This window comes from Alligator sinensis, unplaced genomic scaffold (assembly GCF_000455745.1).
Source record: "Alligator sinensis unplaced genomic scaffold, ASM45574v1 scaffold112_1, whole genome shotgun sequence".
Taxonomy (NCBI): Eukaryota; Metazoa; Chordata; order Crocodylia; family Alligatoridae; genus Alligator; species Alligator sinensis.
In genome coordinates this window covers 1,888,473-1,906,426 of record NW_005841892.1, presented here as the reverse complement: position 1 = coordinate 1,906,426, position 17,954 = coordinate 1,888,473, and the positions used below count along the sequence as shown (strand labels likewise).

Genomic DNA, 17,954 nt, shown 5'->3' with positions numbered 1-17,954 from the left:
TATGAATAAGATACATTAAATATTTACAGCAAAATTAGTATGTGACACCATATACAATAACCTGCAATCAACATATTGCACCACTTTGAGGGACTGCAAAAAATATAAACCAGGTGATTTACAGCATAGGCAAAAATTAACCCCCCTGTACAGAATAATCACTAATAATTTGGAACAGGTAAGTCAAGACATCAACCAATAAACACACATAAGTATCAACATAGATAAACCCAGGTAAGCTGAGGTAGCAGTACCATAGATGTACACAGGCAACAATACAGGTAAGTTCTGATAATAGGTACACATATAGGCAATGAAGACAGATAAACCTATATAAACTCCCTTTAGGAGTACCCATAACTATATTAACCTCTATAGTACAAAACAACAAGAATCACAAAATATGGGGGTGCACTCAGCACCCCATGGGGCATTCCCTGGAGCCCCCCCCCCCCCTTTAGCTCCTTGGGATGTGGACACGCCCCCTCCCACAATGAAGGAGAGTGGAGGCTATAGACCCCTCATCCCCCCAAGCCCACCTCCCCTGTGGGACCCGCTTCCCCAGGAACTCACGCTCCCTCTCTGAAGCAGCCAAGGCTTGTACCCTGGTGGCCAGTCCCATTAAGGCCTCTGTCTGGTGGTGCCTCCGGCTCCTCTCAATGGCCTGGTGTCCTACACTGGGCACCCAGGGCACTCCCATGGGAGCTAAGTCCTTACTGGCTCTGATTCCCCAGCCTCACACTCGGGGTCCTTCCCTTTCCTGGGCTCTACTTTAGGCACCGGGGCTCTTTTAGTTTAATGTGGAGCTACACTGCAGGGCTCTGGTTACATGGTCTAGATCCAGGGCTAACTTGAGCATCCTTGAGCTGCTCCCAGGGCCAGCTCTCCATGCATTGACCTGCACACTGTGTGGGGCCTGAGCAACCTCAAACCACTCCCAGGGCTGGCTTCCATGTGCTGCTGTGCATACTGGGTGGGGCCCAAGCAGCCTTGAGCTACTCCTAGGGCTGGCTCTCCACGTGCCGATCCATGCATCTCCTACCCAGCCACTTGCCGGGTTTGCTGGCTCAAACCACCTCGAGCAGCTCCTAGAGCCTGAGCACCATGCGCCAATCCATGCACCATTGAGACTCAGGCAGAGTCCTGAGGATGGTCGTCTCTGGAGCTCCTCACTTCTTGCTGTCCCTCACTACGTCTCTCCTCCAGCATGCCAAGCACGCTCTCCTTTTATACGCTTCAGTGGGTTCTGCCCCTGAAGTCCAGTGGACCTGCCATGCTGGAGTCCACAACCTGGTCTGGGAGATTTTCTTCCCCTCCCTTTGAGGAAGGTGCGGGGCCCGCTTCCCCACAGCTTGTTTTTGATTGGTGGATTGGCTCCACCAATCAGAATTGAGGATTCTCAAGCCTCTGGACACACTGGAACTTGATTGGGTAACTGTTACAAGGTCATAAAAAAATCCATAATCATTGTGATTCCTCAGTAAGTTTCAAAACTAAATCTGATTTTCAGCAAACAGGTTTTTTTTTCCTTGGTTCTTTACATTCCCACAAACAAAACCAAAAGTAGATAGTGTGCTCTGGGATCTGTTTGCTGTTAAAAGAAAGCTAATTTTTAGGCCTTCTCTTGCATTTTATGAATCACACTGAAATCCATGTAACACATACAAATATATAGAAGAATGCTGCACAGGTTTTCTAGAACCTTTTAATTCATTTTTCCTTTTATATTCATACTTTGAAGGGTTATCTAATATACTTTGGCAGTTTCAGAGTACTTAATGGAGGATAATAGATATACAGTTCCTTTTTTAAAAGCATGATGCCTGATAGCATGGAATGATTAATGTCAAATTTTAAGAAACTAAACTAAAATATTTGAAAGCATCCATGCACTATTTTCAAGTCAGTGTTTGGCTGGAGACTTTGCATTAGAAGATTCAGTTATGAAAAATTATGGAAGTTGATATCTTTCTAGTGCTTCTGCTTCACAAGGAACTCAGAAGCTCAAGTTATTGAATTTTATGCTGGTAAAAATGTTACACTTGATTAGTATAGGTGTAGTTTGGAATTTAAGAAGTTGGGCATTTTGCCTGGAACACCACTTTTCCCCATAAATTCATGTTGCCTTTCAGAGATTTCAGCACAAATCTGTCAGGCATGCACAGAATTACACTCAATGTAGCATGCAACCACATCAAACAGTTGCTTGGAAAGATTGCTGTCTGGAACACAATCCCCTGAAAACAGACTCCTTCTGGAGACCTGCACTGTAGTTTTCACTGTAAAACTTAGTTCTTCTATTTTCTATAAAGCTTTTCTTTTTCTTTTGCTTGCGAAGGGACAGTGTATCATTTTTCTGCCTCAGGTTTGGACCAAAGCGGGGGAGAGTTGGGCATTCTACTATCATTTTTTTGTTCAGAAAATCTACTCTAAAATTATTACTTGCTAAAGGCTTCATTTGTTACTAGGGCAAAACTCCTCATCAAATCAATAGGATTTTTACTGAGTATGAATGAATGACTAGTGAGATTTGGCCTTCAACTTTCAGTTTGTTTATGAATTCTAAAGAGGGTCATAGTGTCTTTTCCCTTGCCTCTTGCCAAGGTCATTGTTGCCTTCCTTTTAGATGCTAAACAAGCATTATTTAGCAAGGAGGATTGAATAATCTTGATTAAAATTAGATTTTATTTACCCTTTTAAAAAGTGACGCACACTTTTCCTTCAGAGCAACCTCTGAAACATGGCTTAATCACAAGAAGATCTGGCAGCCCAATCAATACTGACCTGAGGAGACAATCTGTGTTCAATAAAATGTGAAAGTACAGCAGGTTTGCAGAAAGATATTTAAAGGGCTTTGCTCACTGCTGAGTGATTGTATATTCTAGCATAAACATCTAAAATTTCAGTGACAACTAAGTGGTTGAAAGCCTTTTTGAAACTGTACAGAACAATCTATAATAATAATAGGCGTATTCTGTCCGTCTAGAGCACTCTGATTGGCTGCCAAGAAAACCAATCATAATGCTTAGTGAAACAACCAGAGTGCTCCAGACAGACAGATTAAGCCTGTGTTTATGCACGGAAGGCTTTATGTAGTCTTTTTGAGAATGAGAAGTTTTGATTGCATTAAAATGTTCAGTCAAAGGATAACTAAAAATCCTGTATTTAAAGAAATACTTTTGCAATAAAAATGTAATTGCAAATGCTTTGCGGGTTTTAGCTAGTAAGTAATTAACATGTCACTTAAAATGGAGAAGACTTTATTCAATTTTGATACATGTACTTTCCAATATACATAGTTGGCTTACAACATAAGTGAAAAAAAAGTTGCAACTAAATTACTACCTAGATTTATTACTACGAGTCTCACTCTCATTATACTTGATATTAGATATTGTAATAATGAATGTGCTGTGATAATATGATTGAAGCTCTACATTTTGACTCTGAAACAGGATACAGTATTGGATACTTAAATTAAGTTGAACTCTGGTAAGGTGCCTAGGCTCTTCATGGTGAGACCTTAAGGCACAGACAGAAGTGACAATTTTAATCTGATCTAGCCCCTGAAAAAGCTCTACCACTATGCCCTTGCAGAAGTACATGGCTGCAGAGTGCTTTAAAGTGCCCACATATATGACCATCTGAACCATCATTACATGAGGTTTCAGGTGAAGTTGCTCCAAAGCAGAGCACCTTCATTAACTTGTGTCTGTATGCCTGGGAACAGGGCTGAGCTGATGCAGCCCAGCCCTGCTCCTGGTGCCTTTTTTAGAATGGGATGTGGGGAAAGGAGTGGAGGGAGCTGTTTCTGGAGGTTGCCCAGCGGGCGCTGGAGGGTGGGGTAGGTGGATTGGATCTCCCACCCCTATGGTAGGGGGGTTCCAATCCATACTTCTCCCCTCCAGCATAGGCTAGGAAAACTCCAGAACAGACCTCCCTTCCCTGCCCTCTCCCCTTCCCATCCTGAGACAGCACTAGGGACTAGGGGGGGTGGGGCGGGGGAGAGGGGGGCAGAGCTAGAGGAAGAAGCTGCAGAGATGGAGCCTCTTTTCCTGGACTGGCTCCAGATTGGAGCTCAATTCCTCCACCATCCCAACCCAACAGCTAATGTCTGTTGAATCAGGAGGCTCGGTCTAAGTCATGGCATGTTATGTGAAGTGCAGGAGTTACACTTCTGGCTGTGCCTTTAAATGTGCAAGTGTAACAGGGGGCCTTCTCGGGGCTGATTTAACCGTGGCCTGCCCACCTGTTTCTGAGCTAACCGCCCTTGTTCTCACCCGCCATGCCTTGTTGTTAATTATGTAATAGATGTAATTAAGTGGGAAGCTGCCCATTTCCTGCCCCAATGCCAGGGGACACTATCTGCAGCTCCATTCCTCCCCTACACTGCAGCCCAAGCCTTGCAGATAGCATCTTGATGTTATCCTCATCACCAGCCCCCACACTGGGCCCCAGAATCCTCCTAATTGAACCACGCCTGGATTCCTCTTCTCAGGCGGCCTCATCTGCCTTCATACCAGGCAGCATAGCTCCCTGAACTGCTTCCCCTTCCAGGTGTGGTCCCCCCAGGGACCTTTGGATCACTAGCCCTGGCCCACCTCCAGGCCAGTCAGGACCCCAGGCCCGCAGCTCTTGGGCATTCCTCATGGTGGGCCCCTGGCCTTTTGACCCTTCCAGTCCTAGCCCCAGCCTTGACCAGTCAGGGGAAGTTCAGACAGGCCTGAGTCTATGGCCTTTTCTCTCTCTCCAAGGGTCTACCCTCCAAACAAGGGGTAACCCACCCAGTCATGGGGGCTAGGGTTTAAAGTGCCCTGACTTGCCTTTCACCAGGGTGGTAACTGGCCTGGCATTTCCTGAAGGCTCCTGTGCCACTGAGAGCCCCACCAGGCCACCCACTCCCAGCAAGCTGCAGTTTTAGGTCGTACCCAGAACCAGGAGCCTCCTTACCATCCCCTACAGCTCCTCCCTTACTTCCAGATGACAACAGCAGCCCTTCAGCCAGACAATCTTTTTGCCTAGCATCCAGCAGCAGAACTGCCCTTTTTATATGGGCAGCCCTAGGTTCAAAATAGCTGCCCTCATCAGGCACCTGGCAGCTGCCAGCTCCAGGCCTTTAAAGTGGTAGGCACAACCAGTGCCCTGCCACAGTGAGATTAGTGGTAATGAGCTCTCAGTGAAAAGGCCCCAACTTTGAAACTTGCTCCCTGTAAGGGTCTCTCAGCACCTCTTTTTTCTCACTTCCTATTGGTTGATATGTTTTCCACATCCTGTTTTGAGCGCTGGCTGCTGTGAATATTGACCAAGAGATATTATAAGGGCTTCCATTTGAGGTACAGAGACACAAGACAACTTTTGGGCACACACAACTAAATTTTAGGGTAGGCTATACACAGTATCACTGCAGCCAGGTTCCTTTTGAATCTGCACCCTACTTTTTTTTACACATGGAGCAGTCCTGTTAATTTCAAGGAATCTCATTGAGCTGACATTAAATCATATATATGTGTGTAGGTTTGGAGACAAGACAGGCCCATTTTGTGCCCAATAGCATCCCGTACTTTTATTATACAAAACATTTAATAGATGTTAGGGTTGGAAGGAACCTATTAGATCATCAAGTTCGACCCCCTGCCTTGGGCAGGAATGAGTGCTGAGGTCAGATGACCCCAACCAAGTATCTGTCCAATCTCCTTTTAAACAACTCCAAGGAAGGGGACAGCACCACCTCTCTTCAAAGCTTATTCCACATTTTGGCAACCCTCACTGTAAAGAATATTTTCCAGATGCCCAATCTGAATTTGCTTTCTTCCAGTTTTCTAGTTATTTCTAGTTAGTTCTGTTATTTCTAGTTACCCCGACAGGTGCCCTGGTAAACATTGTATCCCCTATTTCTTGCTGTCCCAACCTGATGAGTTTGTAGGCGGCCACGAGTTCACCTGTCAGCCTCCTCTTGCAGAGACTGAAGAGGTTCAGGTCTCCCAATCAGTCCATATAGGGTTTTTTCTGTAGGCCTTTAACCAGATGAGTGGCCCTCCTCTATACCCTCTCTAGGCCATAAACATCTCTCCCGAAGTGCGGCACCCAAAACTGGATGCAGTACTCCAGCTGCAGCCTAACCAATGCCGTATAGAGGGGAAGTATCGCCTCCCTAGACCTGTTTGTGATGCACCTGCTTATGCAAGAAAGGGTGCTCTTAGCTTTACTTATTACCGCATCACACTCGTGATTTATGTTCATTTTGGGGTGGGCTATGACTCCGAGATCCATTTCCGCAGTTGTGCTACTTAGAGTAGCACTTCCCAGGCTATAGGAGTGTTGATGATTCTTCCTCCTCAGGTGCAACACATGACACTTATCTTTGTTAAACTGCATTCTTTTCTGTTTGGCCCATTTCCCCAACCTGTCCAAATCAGCCTGGATTTGCTCCCTGCCGTCTAGTTTGTGTACCTCCCTCTATAGTTTGGTGTCATCATCAAACTTGGACAGGGTGCTTTCTACTCCCTCATCCATGTCACTAACGAAGATATTGAATAGTACTGGTCCCAGCACAGAGCCTTGGGGGACTCTGCTGCCCATTTTTCTCCATGTAGAAACCGACCTGTCCACCACAACTCTCTGGGTGAGTACAATAAGCCAATTTTCTACCCACCGAACTGTGTAATAATCTATATTGCAACTGTTTAGTTTTTTTATAAGAATTGGGTGTGACACTCCGTCAAAGGCCTTTTTAAAATCTAAGCAAATATCATCTACCTCTATTCCTTCATCCGAGCATTTTGTGACTTGGTCATAAAATGAAACCAAGTCAGTCAGGCAGGATCTGCCTGCTATGAACCCATGCTGATTGCCCCTTAGCATCATTTTACCCGCTGGTCCCCCACAGATGTCATCCTTAACAATTTTCTCAAAGGTCTTGCCAAGGATAGAGGTGAGACTAACCAGACTATAGTTACCTGGTTCCTCCTTCCTCCTCTTCTTGAAAATAGGGACCACATTGACCCTTTTCCAGTCCTCTGGGACCTGTCCTGAGCACCATGAGTGCTCAAACAGTTGTGCCAGTGGCTCCACTATGACTCCAGCTAATTCCGTAAGTTTAAATGTTAAATTAGAGGTATCAGTAGTATACTACTACTACTTTGTTCTGATATTAGGAATGTCCTAAAACTGGATTTATTTGTAATTTATACATAGAATGAATATGAACTTGATCTGTTAACATGATCTGGCTTAGCAATAGATAAAATAAAGATGAACATGTCTTCCAGAGGATCTTTATTTGCTTTTGGTGTTCTTCTGACTTGGGATATCATTCTGTCAAGACCTAGAACTAATCTGATTTTTATAGTCACCTTGTATCCTTACTCATTTAGGGTATGTACAGGCATTACATTTAGATTGACCTAACTAGGGTTTGTTTGATCTAAATGCCTAGACATGCAGATGTTTGGAGGGTTTAATTCAGCAAAAAAGGTGTGCCTGATCTAAGTTAGTTCATGTTAGGAGGTGCACTAACTTAAATCAAGAAAGGGTTAACCTGATCTAGTAAACACATGCATGTGTTCCCAGTGTGTCCCCAGGTCTGGGAAAGCCCAGCCACATGACTCAGCCTCAGGGCTGTGCTATTCTTACTCCCTTAATCCTTATTGGATGGAATTTGGAGATATGAAATACAACATTTTCATTTTCACTCTGATATGGCTGAAGCAGCTCATCATAGCATTTCCCACCAAGAGGCATGGGTTGTATTAGATACAGCTTGCTGACTCTAAGTACCATCTTTATATTTTTTTCTATTCATAAAATATAATGTAACGTAGTGGTTACTGCTGGCAATTTTAATACTGGCAGTTGTGGAGGAAGTAGCCACATTTTTCTAATTTTAAGTTGATTCAGAATTTTTGAAGAGAATAAATCATGGTAATAGAGACCACAATGATTAACATTATATATTCAGTTTTAATGATTCCAGAATTTTACTGTCAGTTACTATAAAATACAGTTTTCTTTTTAATATACTTCTGGTTTGTGACAGTAATGAAGTGCTTTGTGGCTACCAATTGTGCTCAAAAACTAACTTTTTCAAAGGGTCTGGTACACTACAAGCAGGTTTATCTGTATGTATGGGTGAGTATATATCGTAAATACTAGGTGGTAAAATCTTTCTATTAACACAAGGTTAGAACGGCTGTTATCCAATGACAAGAATCTGAGTGAATTCTTTGGAAATTTCTGAATTAAAACATTTTATTAGAAAATGCCAATTCAAATGTATCACAGCTATTTTGTGAAAGTGTATTTGTTTTGACAACACGTCCAATTGCAATAAATCTTAGACCTTGGGTAGTATTTCAGACAGAGAGAAAGAGAGACCAAGCCAGAGCAACCACTATCTGAGTGATAGGGACTTCTAACTAGGATTTGGAAAAACTAGATATAAGTCTTGGCTACTAGTCAGAAACAGAGAATTAAAACTAAGGGCATTTATACACATACCTATTTGTCCTGCGATGCATGGGAGGTTGGTTAATAGATTAATCAAGTCTGCTCCTCACATGAGCTGACGCACACTGCACTGCATTGCATGCAGTTGTATCAATGGCAAACTGCACCCAAAAAATGGAGGCAGTGTTTTAGTTAAAAATGGAGAAAACTTTCAGGTGTTTCAGTTCAAAAGCATGCAGCTGACATTTTCTCAGCATTGACATGCATTTTGCCACTTACACAATTGTGTGTGCCACAGTGCTGAGCACTTTTAAAAGTGCAAACACCTGTACAAATGTCCTGCGTGTTCGGCCTCCTAAGAGAGAGCTCCAAGCACTTGGTTATTCAAAGCTGACTCTCTCCTCCCTTCTGTTTTTGTTTTGAAAAACAAAGCAAGCAAGACGTTTTGCTTTTGTTTGACCTTTGAATGAAAACAAATTCTAAAATTCTGGTGTTTACTGTGAAAAAGTGTTCTTGTTTTCTCATTCACTATAATTACACAAGCCTAACAAAACAATTAAAAATGCAATCTTAATGATACATATTCACACATGGTGATGGATTCATTTATATACTAATTGAATATTGTATACTAGGCCTGTGTGAAGCGGAAAGTATTCACTTCAGATTCGGATTCGGTGATTTGGAAAGACTGTGGTTAGATTTCGTGATTTGAATCACTGTCCTGATTTGATTCGGCTGAATCCAAATCCAAAGATATTCGGCACTGAATCTTATTCAGCCATAGACTATACAGGCAGGCAGTGCTGGCAGGAGCAGTAGCCGGACAAGCCCTAGCCCCAGAACAAGCAACCCCACCCCCTGGGGTGAGGCAGGCAGTGCTGTCAGCCCCAGGAGAAGCCCCAGGGCCTGCGGGGAATGATTAGGAGCTGGGAAATCTAACTAAGAGCTAGGGAAAAGCCCCAGTTCGTTCCCTCAGCCCCTGACCATTCCCTCAGCTCCTGGTTCAATTCCCCAACTCCCCATCATTCCCCCAGCTCAAGCCACAGCTCCCCCAGCTGTCCCCCTACCAGGGCAAGGCAGGAAGTGCTAGCAGTCCTGGGAGAAGCCTTAGGGGCTAGGGGGAATGATTGCGGAGCTGGAGGGAGATCAGGGAGCTGGGGAATTGAACTGGGAACTGGGGGGAAGCCCCTGTTTGTTCCCCCATCCCCCAATCATTGCCACAGCTCCTGGTTTGATTCCCCAATTCCTGGTTTAATTTCCCAGCTCCTAATCATTCCCCCCCTCCCCTGCCGCTTCTCCCAGGGCTACCAGTATTGCCTGCAACACCCCAGCAAGGGTCAGTCGGGAGCAGCCAGATGAACCACGGCTTGAGACAGCAGCCCCAAAAGAAGCCACTGGGGATGGAGGGAATGATTGGGGAGCTGGTGGAATGATTGGGAGCTGAGAGAATAATTGTGGGCTGTGGGCATGAACAGGGGCTTTCCCCTGGCTCCTGGCTTGATTCCCTCATTACCAGTTTGATCCCCCAGCTCCCAATCATTCCCCCAGCCCCTGCAGCTTCTTCTATGGTTGCCAGCACTGCCTACCTTGCCTCAGTGGGGGAGCAGCCGGATGAGCCATGACTTCTTCCACGGCTGCCTGCTCAAACCAGGTCTCATCCGGCAGCTGCCCCAGCTGCTCCCGCCAGCACTGCCTAGCACCTGCCTGTACACTCTATGGCCAAATCTCTGAATCAATTTGGAGGCTTCTGATTAGATTCAGAGAGATTAATGGATCTCCCGATTCAATTTGGATTTGGAGATTTGGCTGCCAAATCGGGCCAAATCGAATTGGCTACCAAAGCTTCACACAGCCCTATTGTATACATCACAGAAGATTTGGAATCATAAAGGGTTTGGGTTTTCTCTCTCTTCTTTGGAGCTTCCTAGTTACCCTGTCTCCAGCAGCTTTGCTAGAGGCTGATGACATAAAAATGGTTGTAAATTCAATTGAAATTTTTACTGTTGTTTTTTTTAATTGAAAATTGCAAGGTAGATGTTAAAATGATACAAGGTGCCCCTTATGGTTACAGTTTAGAACAGTGGTTCTCAACCTTTTGCACCTTATGTCCCACCAACCATTTTGTCAACAAAGCCTGGTCCCACCATGATAAAAACAAAACCCCACTTCTGCACAGTTCAAGATATCTGTGGACTCATTTATTTGAAGTGCAAACAACCTTGATTTTTTCAATCGGGCAATGGGTTGAAGTCCCACCTACACAACCTTCACATTGAAAAACACGGGTTTAGAAGAACTACATGATGATAATTATAACATTTTTGTGGTTGCATGTCAAATTAAACCAATTTTCAAAAATGTTTCTCTCTCTCTTCCTTCTTTCTCATGAGGGCCTTGTAGTATAACATTAAGATAAGACTGCTGGGTGCCATAATGGTGAATTTCCTTCCATTCACATGTTTGTATTTCTTCATTTTAACCATAAATCTGAATGTATGACTTTGATACATGGAGTCCAGATAGTTGTAACATGCATATAATATATTAGAAGTTACTGATACACACTTAACTAAAATGTAAACCAAAATATTATTTTTGTCCAGAAGTATTTTTTTGTAATAAAAGTACTTTTGTAATAAAACTTTTTATTGCAAATATAATCATGAATGATCACTAAGGGGAAAAAAAATGAGCATGAAGACATGAAATCCCAACCTCAATTTTATTTTTGCTTTTAAACATCAATGTGTATGTTCATGTTTTATGTACTTTTGTCTTCTCTGATGCAGCACAATGTCATCAGAGCTTACTGGCCAATTAAATTGAGTTTACATCTGCTTTGCTTAACAGAGCAGTATACAATGGGTATATCACATTTTCTCTCACTTTTGTCAGGCTAATTTCCCTTGCTGCTTGTACCTTACTATTGTCACCTTCATTCCCTCCTAAATGTTTCATCCCTATGACTTTTTCCTTTCCATATGTATAAACTCCAGCATGTGTCCTTCTCTTTTGTACTTCCATAAATCCATGCACATGTACACCAGTTTCCCCTTCCATCTGGCTTACCTGCATTGTATTGCACATGAACTCAAACCCATTTTTCCTCCTTCCTCCTGTATGAGTTATACTCACCTTTGAGTAAAAATGTCTTCAACTCTCCATCAGTGGCAGATCATTTTTAAATGAATTCTTTGTAATAAAACAACATTTATGACCTGTAGCTGTGAAGAGAAACTTTCAGTTCTGACAAAGAACAAAAATAAATGAGTATTAATTAAAAAAGGAATAGATTAATCTGCAAGTGTAACCTATAATCAAGAATTCATTGCTTTTTAACTGTATGGGAAGTTTGAAAAATCTGAGTAATTTCCATTTAAAAATGTAATTTATATGAATAATGGGAAAAATATGGTATATTTTTCATATTTAGTTAAGTAGTTGAATCCAGTTTTAAATGCAAAGCTCAACTCATCCTAACTAAAGCTGTCTTAATAACATAAAATATGTGTACTGTATATTGTTCAATACATATGATACTTTAAAATATAGTATAGGCCCATAACACAATTCTTCTCTCTGGAAGTTGAAACTGCTTTTACCAATAGGCTGAGGGACTACTTTGTATCGCCTGAGCCTTCTCATACATTTGAGGAGTATCTTATGTCCTCACTTCCACAGAATTTACAGAGCTAAATAATTATCAATTCTTCAAATAAGCAGAAGTGAATTGCACCCACAGTGTGGGAAAGAGGGGGAAGACACATGACATGTTATGTAGACTGGATGGCATTCTATCCAAGGATCATGTGAACCCCAGCTACTCAGAAGCTGGACAACCCTGCTTTAACAAATCCTATCAGTTAACCAAATGGCCTTCAATAAAATGCTATTGATGTATGTACTTATTACTTCTTTTTCTTGAGCTTGTATGTTGCACTGACTCACTTCACAAGGAAGTATTTTTATTTCTAAGGTCTTTTTTTGTTTGTTTTTACTAGGTCATCCAGATAAATTTTGAAGAATTTGATTTGGAAATTGGCTATGACACACTGACAATTGGTGATGGAGGAGAAGTGGGTGATCCCAAAACTGTGCTGCAAGTGTAAGTCTGATTTGTTATTCTCTGTAGAACATAACATAGTATAGGCTTATATGCCTGTATAAATACAATATTTTGGTGATGATGATAAATATGAAGCTCTTCAAATTGGTAACTCTGCTATATATGATAAAGTATGTTAATACATGAGAGATAAACCTGGAAAAACATGCTAGATTCTTTGTGCTAGATCAGGGGTTTTCAACGTTTTTTTGGTTGGTATACCCCCAGCAGCCAGTCAAGAAGCAGGGAATCCCCTGGCCGGTCAACGAGCTGAGGGGGGTTTCCCCTGGCGGCCGATCGACAAGGGGGGGGGGGGGGGGGGGGGGGATGCCCTGTTGGAAAGTCAAAAGCACTGGCGCCAAAACTGGAACCACTGACAGCAAAACTGGAAGTGCTGCCGCTTCTCCACGCCACTGCCGCATACCCCTGGGGCCTTCCCAAGTACCCCCAGGGGTAGACATACCCCTGTTTGACAACCCCTGTGCTAGATATTCCTATTAGTTAAGCTGTATACCACTAAATCTTGGTTCTTGTGTAACCAATACAGTTAACTTGTTGAGCAAAGATGATGTAGTTTAGTATTTCATACAGATATGCATCACCATCTCAAACTCATTTCTAATAAGAATCAGTGTGACAAGTGGAACTCCTCCCCCAACCAGCCACATGCTGGCCATCCACCTGTCTTTGGGCAAGCTTGCTGCCTGCTATGCTATGTTGGTGAATAATAAAGGTGTTAGTTAGGCAGGAGGCTGCCCTTTGAATGCCCAGCTCACATGGGCGATGCGTACATGCTCCAGTCTTCCCTTACATGTGTCCTGTGCCTTGCAGATGTTTTCAGTGGCTGTGCAATGACCCAGCCTGAGGCTAGGCCAATTTAGCAGTGTTGTGCCTCTTCCATTCTGCCCTATTACAGGCCACACACACACCACCCCTCTGTCACTGGGGCCTCTCTCTCAGTCTCTATCCTGTGACCCTCTTTGGGGCCACATTCATGCACCCTACTCAGAGATCCTTGGGCTTCTTTCTTCATCCTTCGGTCAGCCCTGGTGCAGTCTTTTGGGCCTCTCCCATGACCCTCACCTGAATGGGACTAAGTGATTCACAAAACACTATCCCGACTCCACCCCTGTCTCATGCCAGATATTGCACCCCAGCTGTTCCAGTCAGTGTCAGAGGACAACCCTGTTTACTAGTGGCTCTCACTCTGCTACCTCTACCAACCTTAGGCCCATTTGTGGCCTCAGGTACCATAGGGCTTACCTGGACCAAGCCACCCCTTCTCCCCAGGGCCACAACTTGATCGCCTGTCTCACCAGGGACTCATCTATTGCCCCGTCTCAGAGCCTCAACTTACTTGCCTCACTCCTGGGTCCACAGCTCTCTCAGCCTAGCACCCAGCTCCCTAATCTGGAGGCACACACCGGGCCTAACTCCCTTGGCCTAGCACCCAGCCTCCTATCTGGAGCTCACAGGGTCTTTCACCCAATGGGCTCAGGTGCCCCTTACATGGGTGTGCCTGGTCCCTACTACCCTCTCTCTAGGGTCTTACATCTCTAACAGGCTCAGGTGTCCCACATGGGCATGCCCAGCCCTCCTTCCCTCCAATCTTATAATAACCCACTGGATGGTGGTGGATGGGGTTATTGAGGTGCCCTGACCCACTTTTCACTGGGGAGGCTAGCGGTCCTTGTATTTACATGGGGCTGCCACATCACTGGCAGTCCTACCAGGCCTCCCTTCCACAGCAGGGTGAAGTTTTCAGTTATGCTCAGGACCAAGAGGCCTCCTCCTTCCCCATAGCCTCCCCCTTACCTCCAAGATGACCCTGAGCAGCAAGAGAGCCGGGTGATGCTGCTCCTTTGGCTGATGGAAGCTGGCTAGCCTGACTGGCCTTTGTTTGAAAATGGCCGCCCACATCAGGCACCTACCAGGTGCCTGCTTCACTGGACATGCTCCACCACTCTCCTTCCCCTTTAAAATGGTTCCTGAGGGGAGAAGCTTCTGCCTGCTGCCCACAAGCACTCTGAGTCAGCTTGCAATAGCCCCTAAGTAACAAGCACCCCACTGGTGCCCCACCAAAATCAGTTACTCCTGAATTTAGGTTTCTCATTTATTTAACCTGCTGCTGGCACCTGGCTGTATAGCAGTGGCCATCTCCAGGATGCCAACTGAAGATTGGTAGAATTAATTATTCTTTTTTTTTTTAAACACAGTATTAACAAATTATTGTGTTCAATTCCCATCCATTTTTTAAATGTCCAGAAGGCTAACATAATGAAGGAATATGCTTCTTTTCATTACTCCAAACTTTTTTTAGGCTTCTTTTTTTCCAGTTTAAGTAATCCTGTAGATACAATTGTGTGGAGTTTTGTATGGTCAGTAGGTGCCTCTTCAGATTAAATTTAACATTCCATATCAAACTCAATATTATTCCTATAAAATAATGAATAATTGATTAGAAAAAAAATATTTATTCATAAGAGACTGAACATTGCTTAGGTGTGTATGTACTTGGAAGAAGAAGAAAAAGGACCAAATAAGTTTTATTTAGTATTTTAATAACTTTTTTTAATTAAAATGACTTCACAATAAAAATATTTTTCAGTTTTCAATCTGTTTTCAAAACTGAAATATAAATATATGAAAATAGGAAGAATGAAAAAGGAAGTGTGTAAGAAAAACAAAATGAAACTGTAGCAACTTAATTGGGTCTACCATGTCTGTTTATTACTAAATGTAATGTATTGAGCAGAAATGTGACAAAGTTAAATACTTAGAAGTAGAAAAGACATTATTAAGACATCTATTCCACACCCTGCTAATGCAGAATTATTCCCCTTGAGTACATTTTTTAGCCATTTTTCAACTTTTTTTATGTCTGAAAGTAATAACAGTTCCACCACATCACTAATGTGTCTATTTCACAATTTGATAGATCATACCTCCTCCTGTCAGGTGGCTCTGGTACTGGTGTTCATGTTATATTTCTTAATTCCATTGTATTACATCTGTTTGTAAAACCTTAAACCTTAAGCTGCTTCTATTTGAAATGTATATCTATCAAGTATGTTCTCACTTGTATCCCATAGATAGATAGATACATAGATACATAGATCTACAAATGCTTTTAATGTAAAGATGAGATTACATGTTACAATTAGACCAGGTCTGGAGCAATTAAATTTTGAAGGATCACACATGAAAAACTCATTAAGTAGTACTAAGTGCCCTCTAGGTGTCTTAAAGTCATGACAAGGATTATATTTGAGCTGTGCTACCTAGTTCAAGTTAAGTGAACTTCTTGCTGTTCACCTGAGATAAAACCACCAGTCTGCAGTCTTTTTGTATCTCAGGAGGCACTGCTTCCAGGTGGACTAGCTATCATCCAGGACTCTATGGCCCTGGAGTGACAGCTGGCAAAACAGTTGGGAAGTGGGTGTGTGAAGAGGAAAGGGAAAGGGGTTATGGGGTTCAGTGGAGCCAAGAGAAGTGGGGAATGAGAAGGAGAGCAGGGGGAAGGGACAGGATAATGGAAAAGGGAGGGGCATCAGAGGGGGATATGCATGGGTGGGTAGCTGCCAGGCTGATGCCTGCTCTAGATCCCTTGAATTGCCCCTCAACCCCCCATTACTACCCCCTACCTCCAATTAGGCACTCAATTCTGATCCACCTGGCAGGGGCTAGATCTGCAGACATGAAGACAGTCTGGAGCCCAGCAACAGGCAGGGAACTCCCACCTGCCCCCCACCCCCCACTTCTGCTACTGCTGCATATCCACATATCTCTTCATACTGGGCATGTTTTCTGGCTGACTGAGGTGGCAGGGCAACAATCCAGGGATCACTAGGGGGGGGGGGAAGAAATTCTGTTGGCGGCGGGGGTGTGTGATTCAAGTAGCACAGGGACCCATTTCCCTATTTACCCCCTCTCTCCCCAACCTATACTGGGGATAGAGAGCTGGTGAATGGTGCAGACATGGAGCAGACTTGCTCTATTGCAGCCCCTAGCCACATCCCTGCTTGCCAGCCCTCTAGTTGCAGTCTGAGCAGTGCATGTTAGAGAGGGTATTAGCGCTTAACCAACCAGCATTCCATACAATTTGCACTTGCTAAGCCTAATATCTAACTTCACCCTAAAAAACAGAAACAGTGATTGGAAGAGACATCTTCCTCCCAGGTGAGTCCTGATCACAAGGACACAGAGCTGCATCCTTTCTTATGCTCTCTTTCTCTATCCTCATGAGTCTGCAGAGTTGCTGAACTTTAGTAGCAGGCATGCATATTGCCTCCTGGGAGGCTGGAGCCCATCCAGGTATACCACTTCATGATCAGTACTTTAATCACTAGGTTATTATATGATGGATGGAAACTACAGTTATAAAAATAAAACAGCTGTGTGAGCTTTATGTGACAGCCTCTGTCCAGCTGGGGTGTGCTTGGTATACTCTGATCTTACTTAGAGTCAGGCTCCTCTGCCTAGCTTTGGGATTGTAGTGGGGCTTAGATTTGAGATAGGGTCCTAGCCACTCAGGCTTGGGCAGTTATGTGCTGTGCATGAATAGAACTATAACTGATGATACCTTGGGAACTTACAAGGCAAATAGGGAAGGGCCTAATGAGTTTTAGGTGCTTTCAAGATAGGTACCTGCTGAATACTGATTTTTTAAATCCTAGTTTTGGGTTTGAGCACCTAAAGTTCTTCTAAGTCTTCCTTTTGCTTCTGGCCCTAAGCATTTCAGGTTCTCTCACATTTGGATAGCACTATATAACCATGACGGATTATATAGATATTTACTATTACTATTCCATTCTTTGAAAAGTAGGTATGCATTAATTATTCCATTATGCGTTTAAGGAAAATGACACATGGGTATTAAGACCATGCAACAAGTCCTCATAGAGGTGACAGTGATTTTTTTTTCTTTTATCCCATGACCATATTGACTCTTCTCTTCTAATGAAATAACATTTCTGACCCATAAGTTCCTCAAGTTTTACTGATATTTAAATAAAGTGTTGAAATAATATTTTTCACTTAAATTACAGTAACACATTCAGATACAGAGTAGCAATATTTTACATCTTGACAAATGTAAGCCTATCTGTGTAAGTTTGGTTTTATCAAAGGGGTTAATATTTTATAAGAACATATTTGATGATGAAGCATATATTGGAAAAACATGATAAATTATAATATTAAATTTGTCATGAATATGAATGAACCCCATATCATTTTCTCTTATCATTGCATTACTTAAATTGTCATGAGATTCTATTAAGTAAGGATTAACATACAGTATAATAGGAAAGTTGTGCTGAGTAGTTCCAAGCAAGTAATTTGCAGCAACTATTTTTGATTAATAGGATGTCAGCAACCCGATCAGAGTTTCCATATTATT

The 17,954-nt window shown here is 43.0% G+C and overlaps 1 protein-coding gene across 3 annotated transcripts in view; it reads left to right on the top strand.

Annotated features, from left to right (window-relative positions):
* The window catches only part of CSMD3 (CUB and Sushi multiple domains 3), a 1,313,655-nt gene that overhangs the window by 672,169 nt on the left and 623,532 nt on the right, over positions 1-17,954 (top strand). For all 3 annotated transcript variants that reach the window (XM_025197227.1, XM_006018073.3, XM_006018072.3), the window contains one exon: positions 12,450-12,553. In XM_025197227.1, coding sequence (XP_025053012.1) covers positions 12,450-12,553 — 104 coding nt within the window. The remainder of the gene's footprint in view (positions 1-12,449; positions 12,554-17,954) is intronic.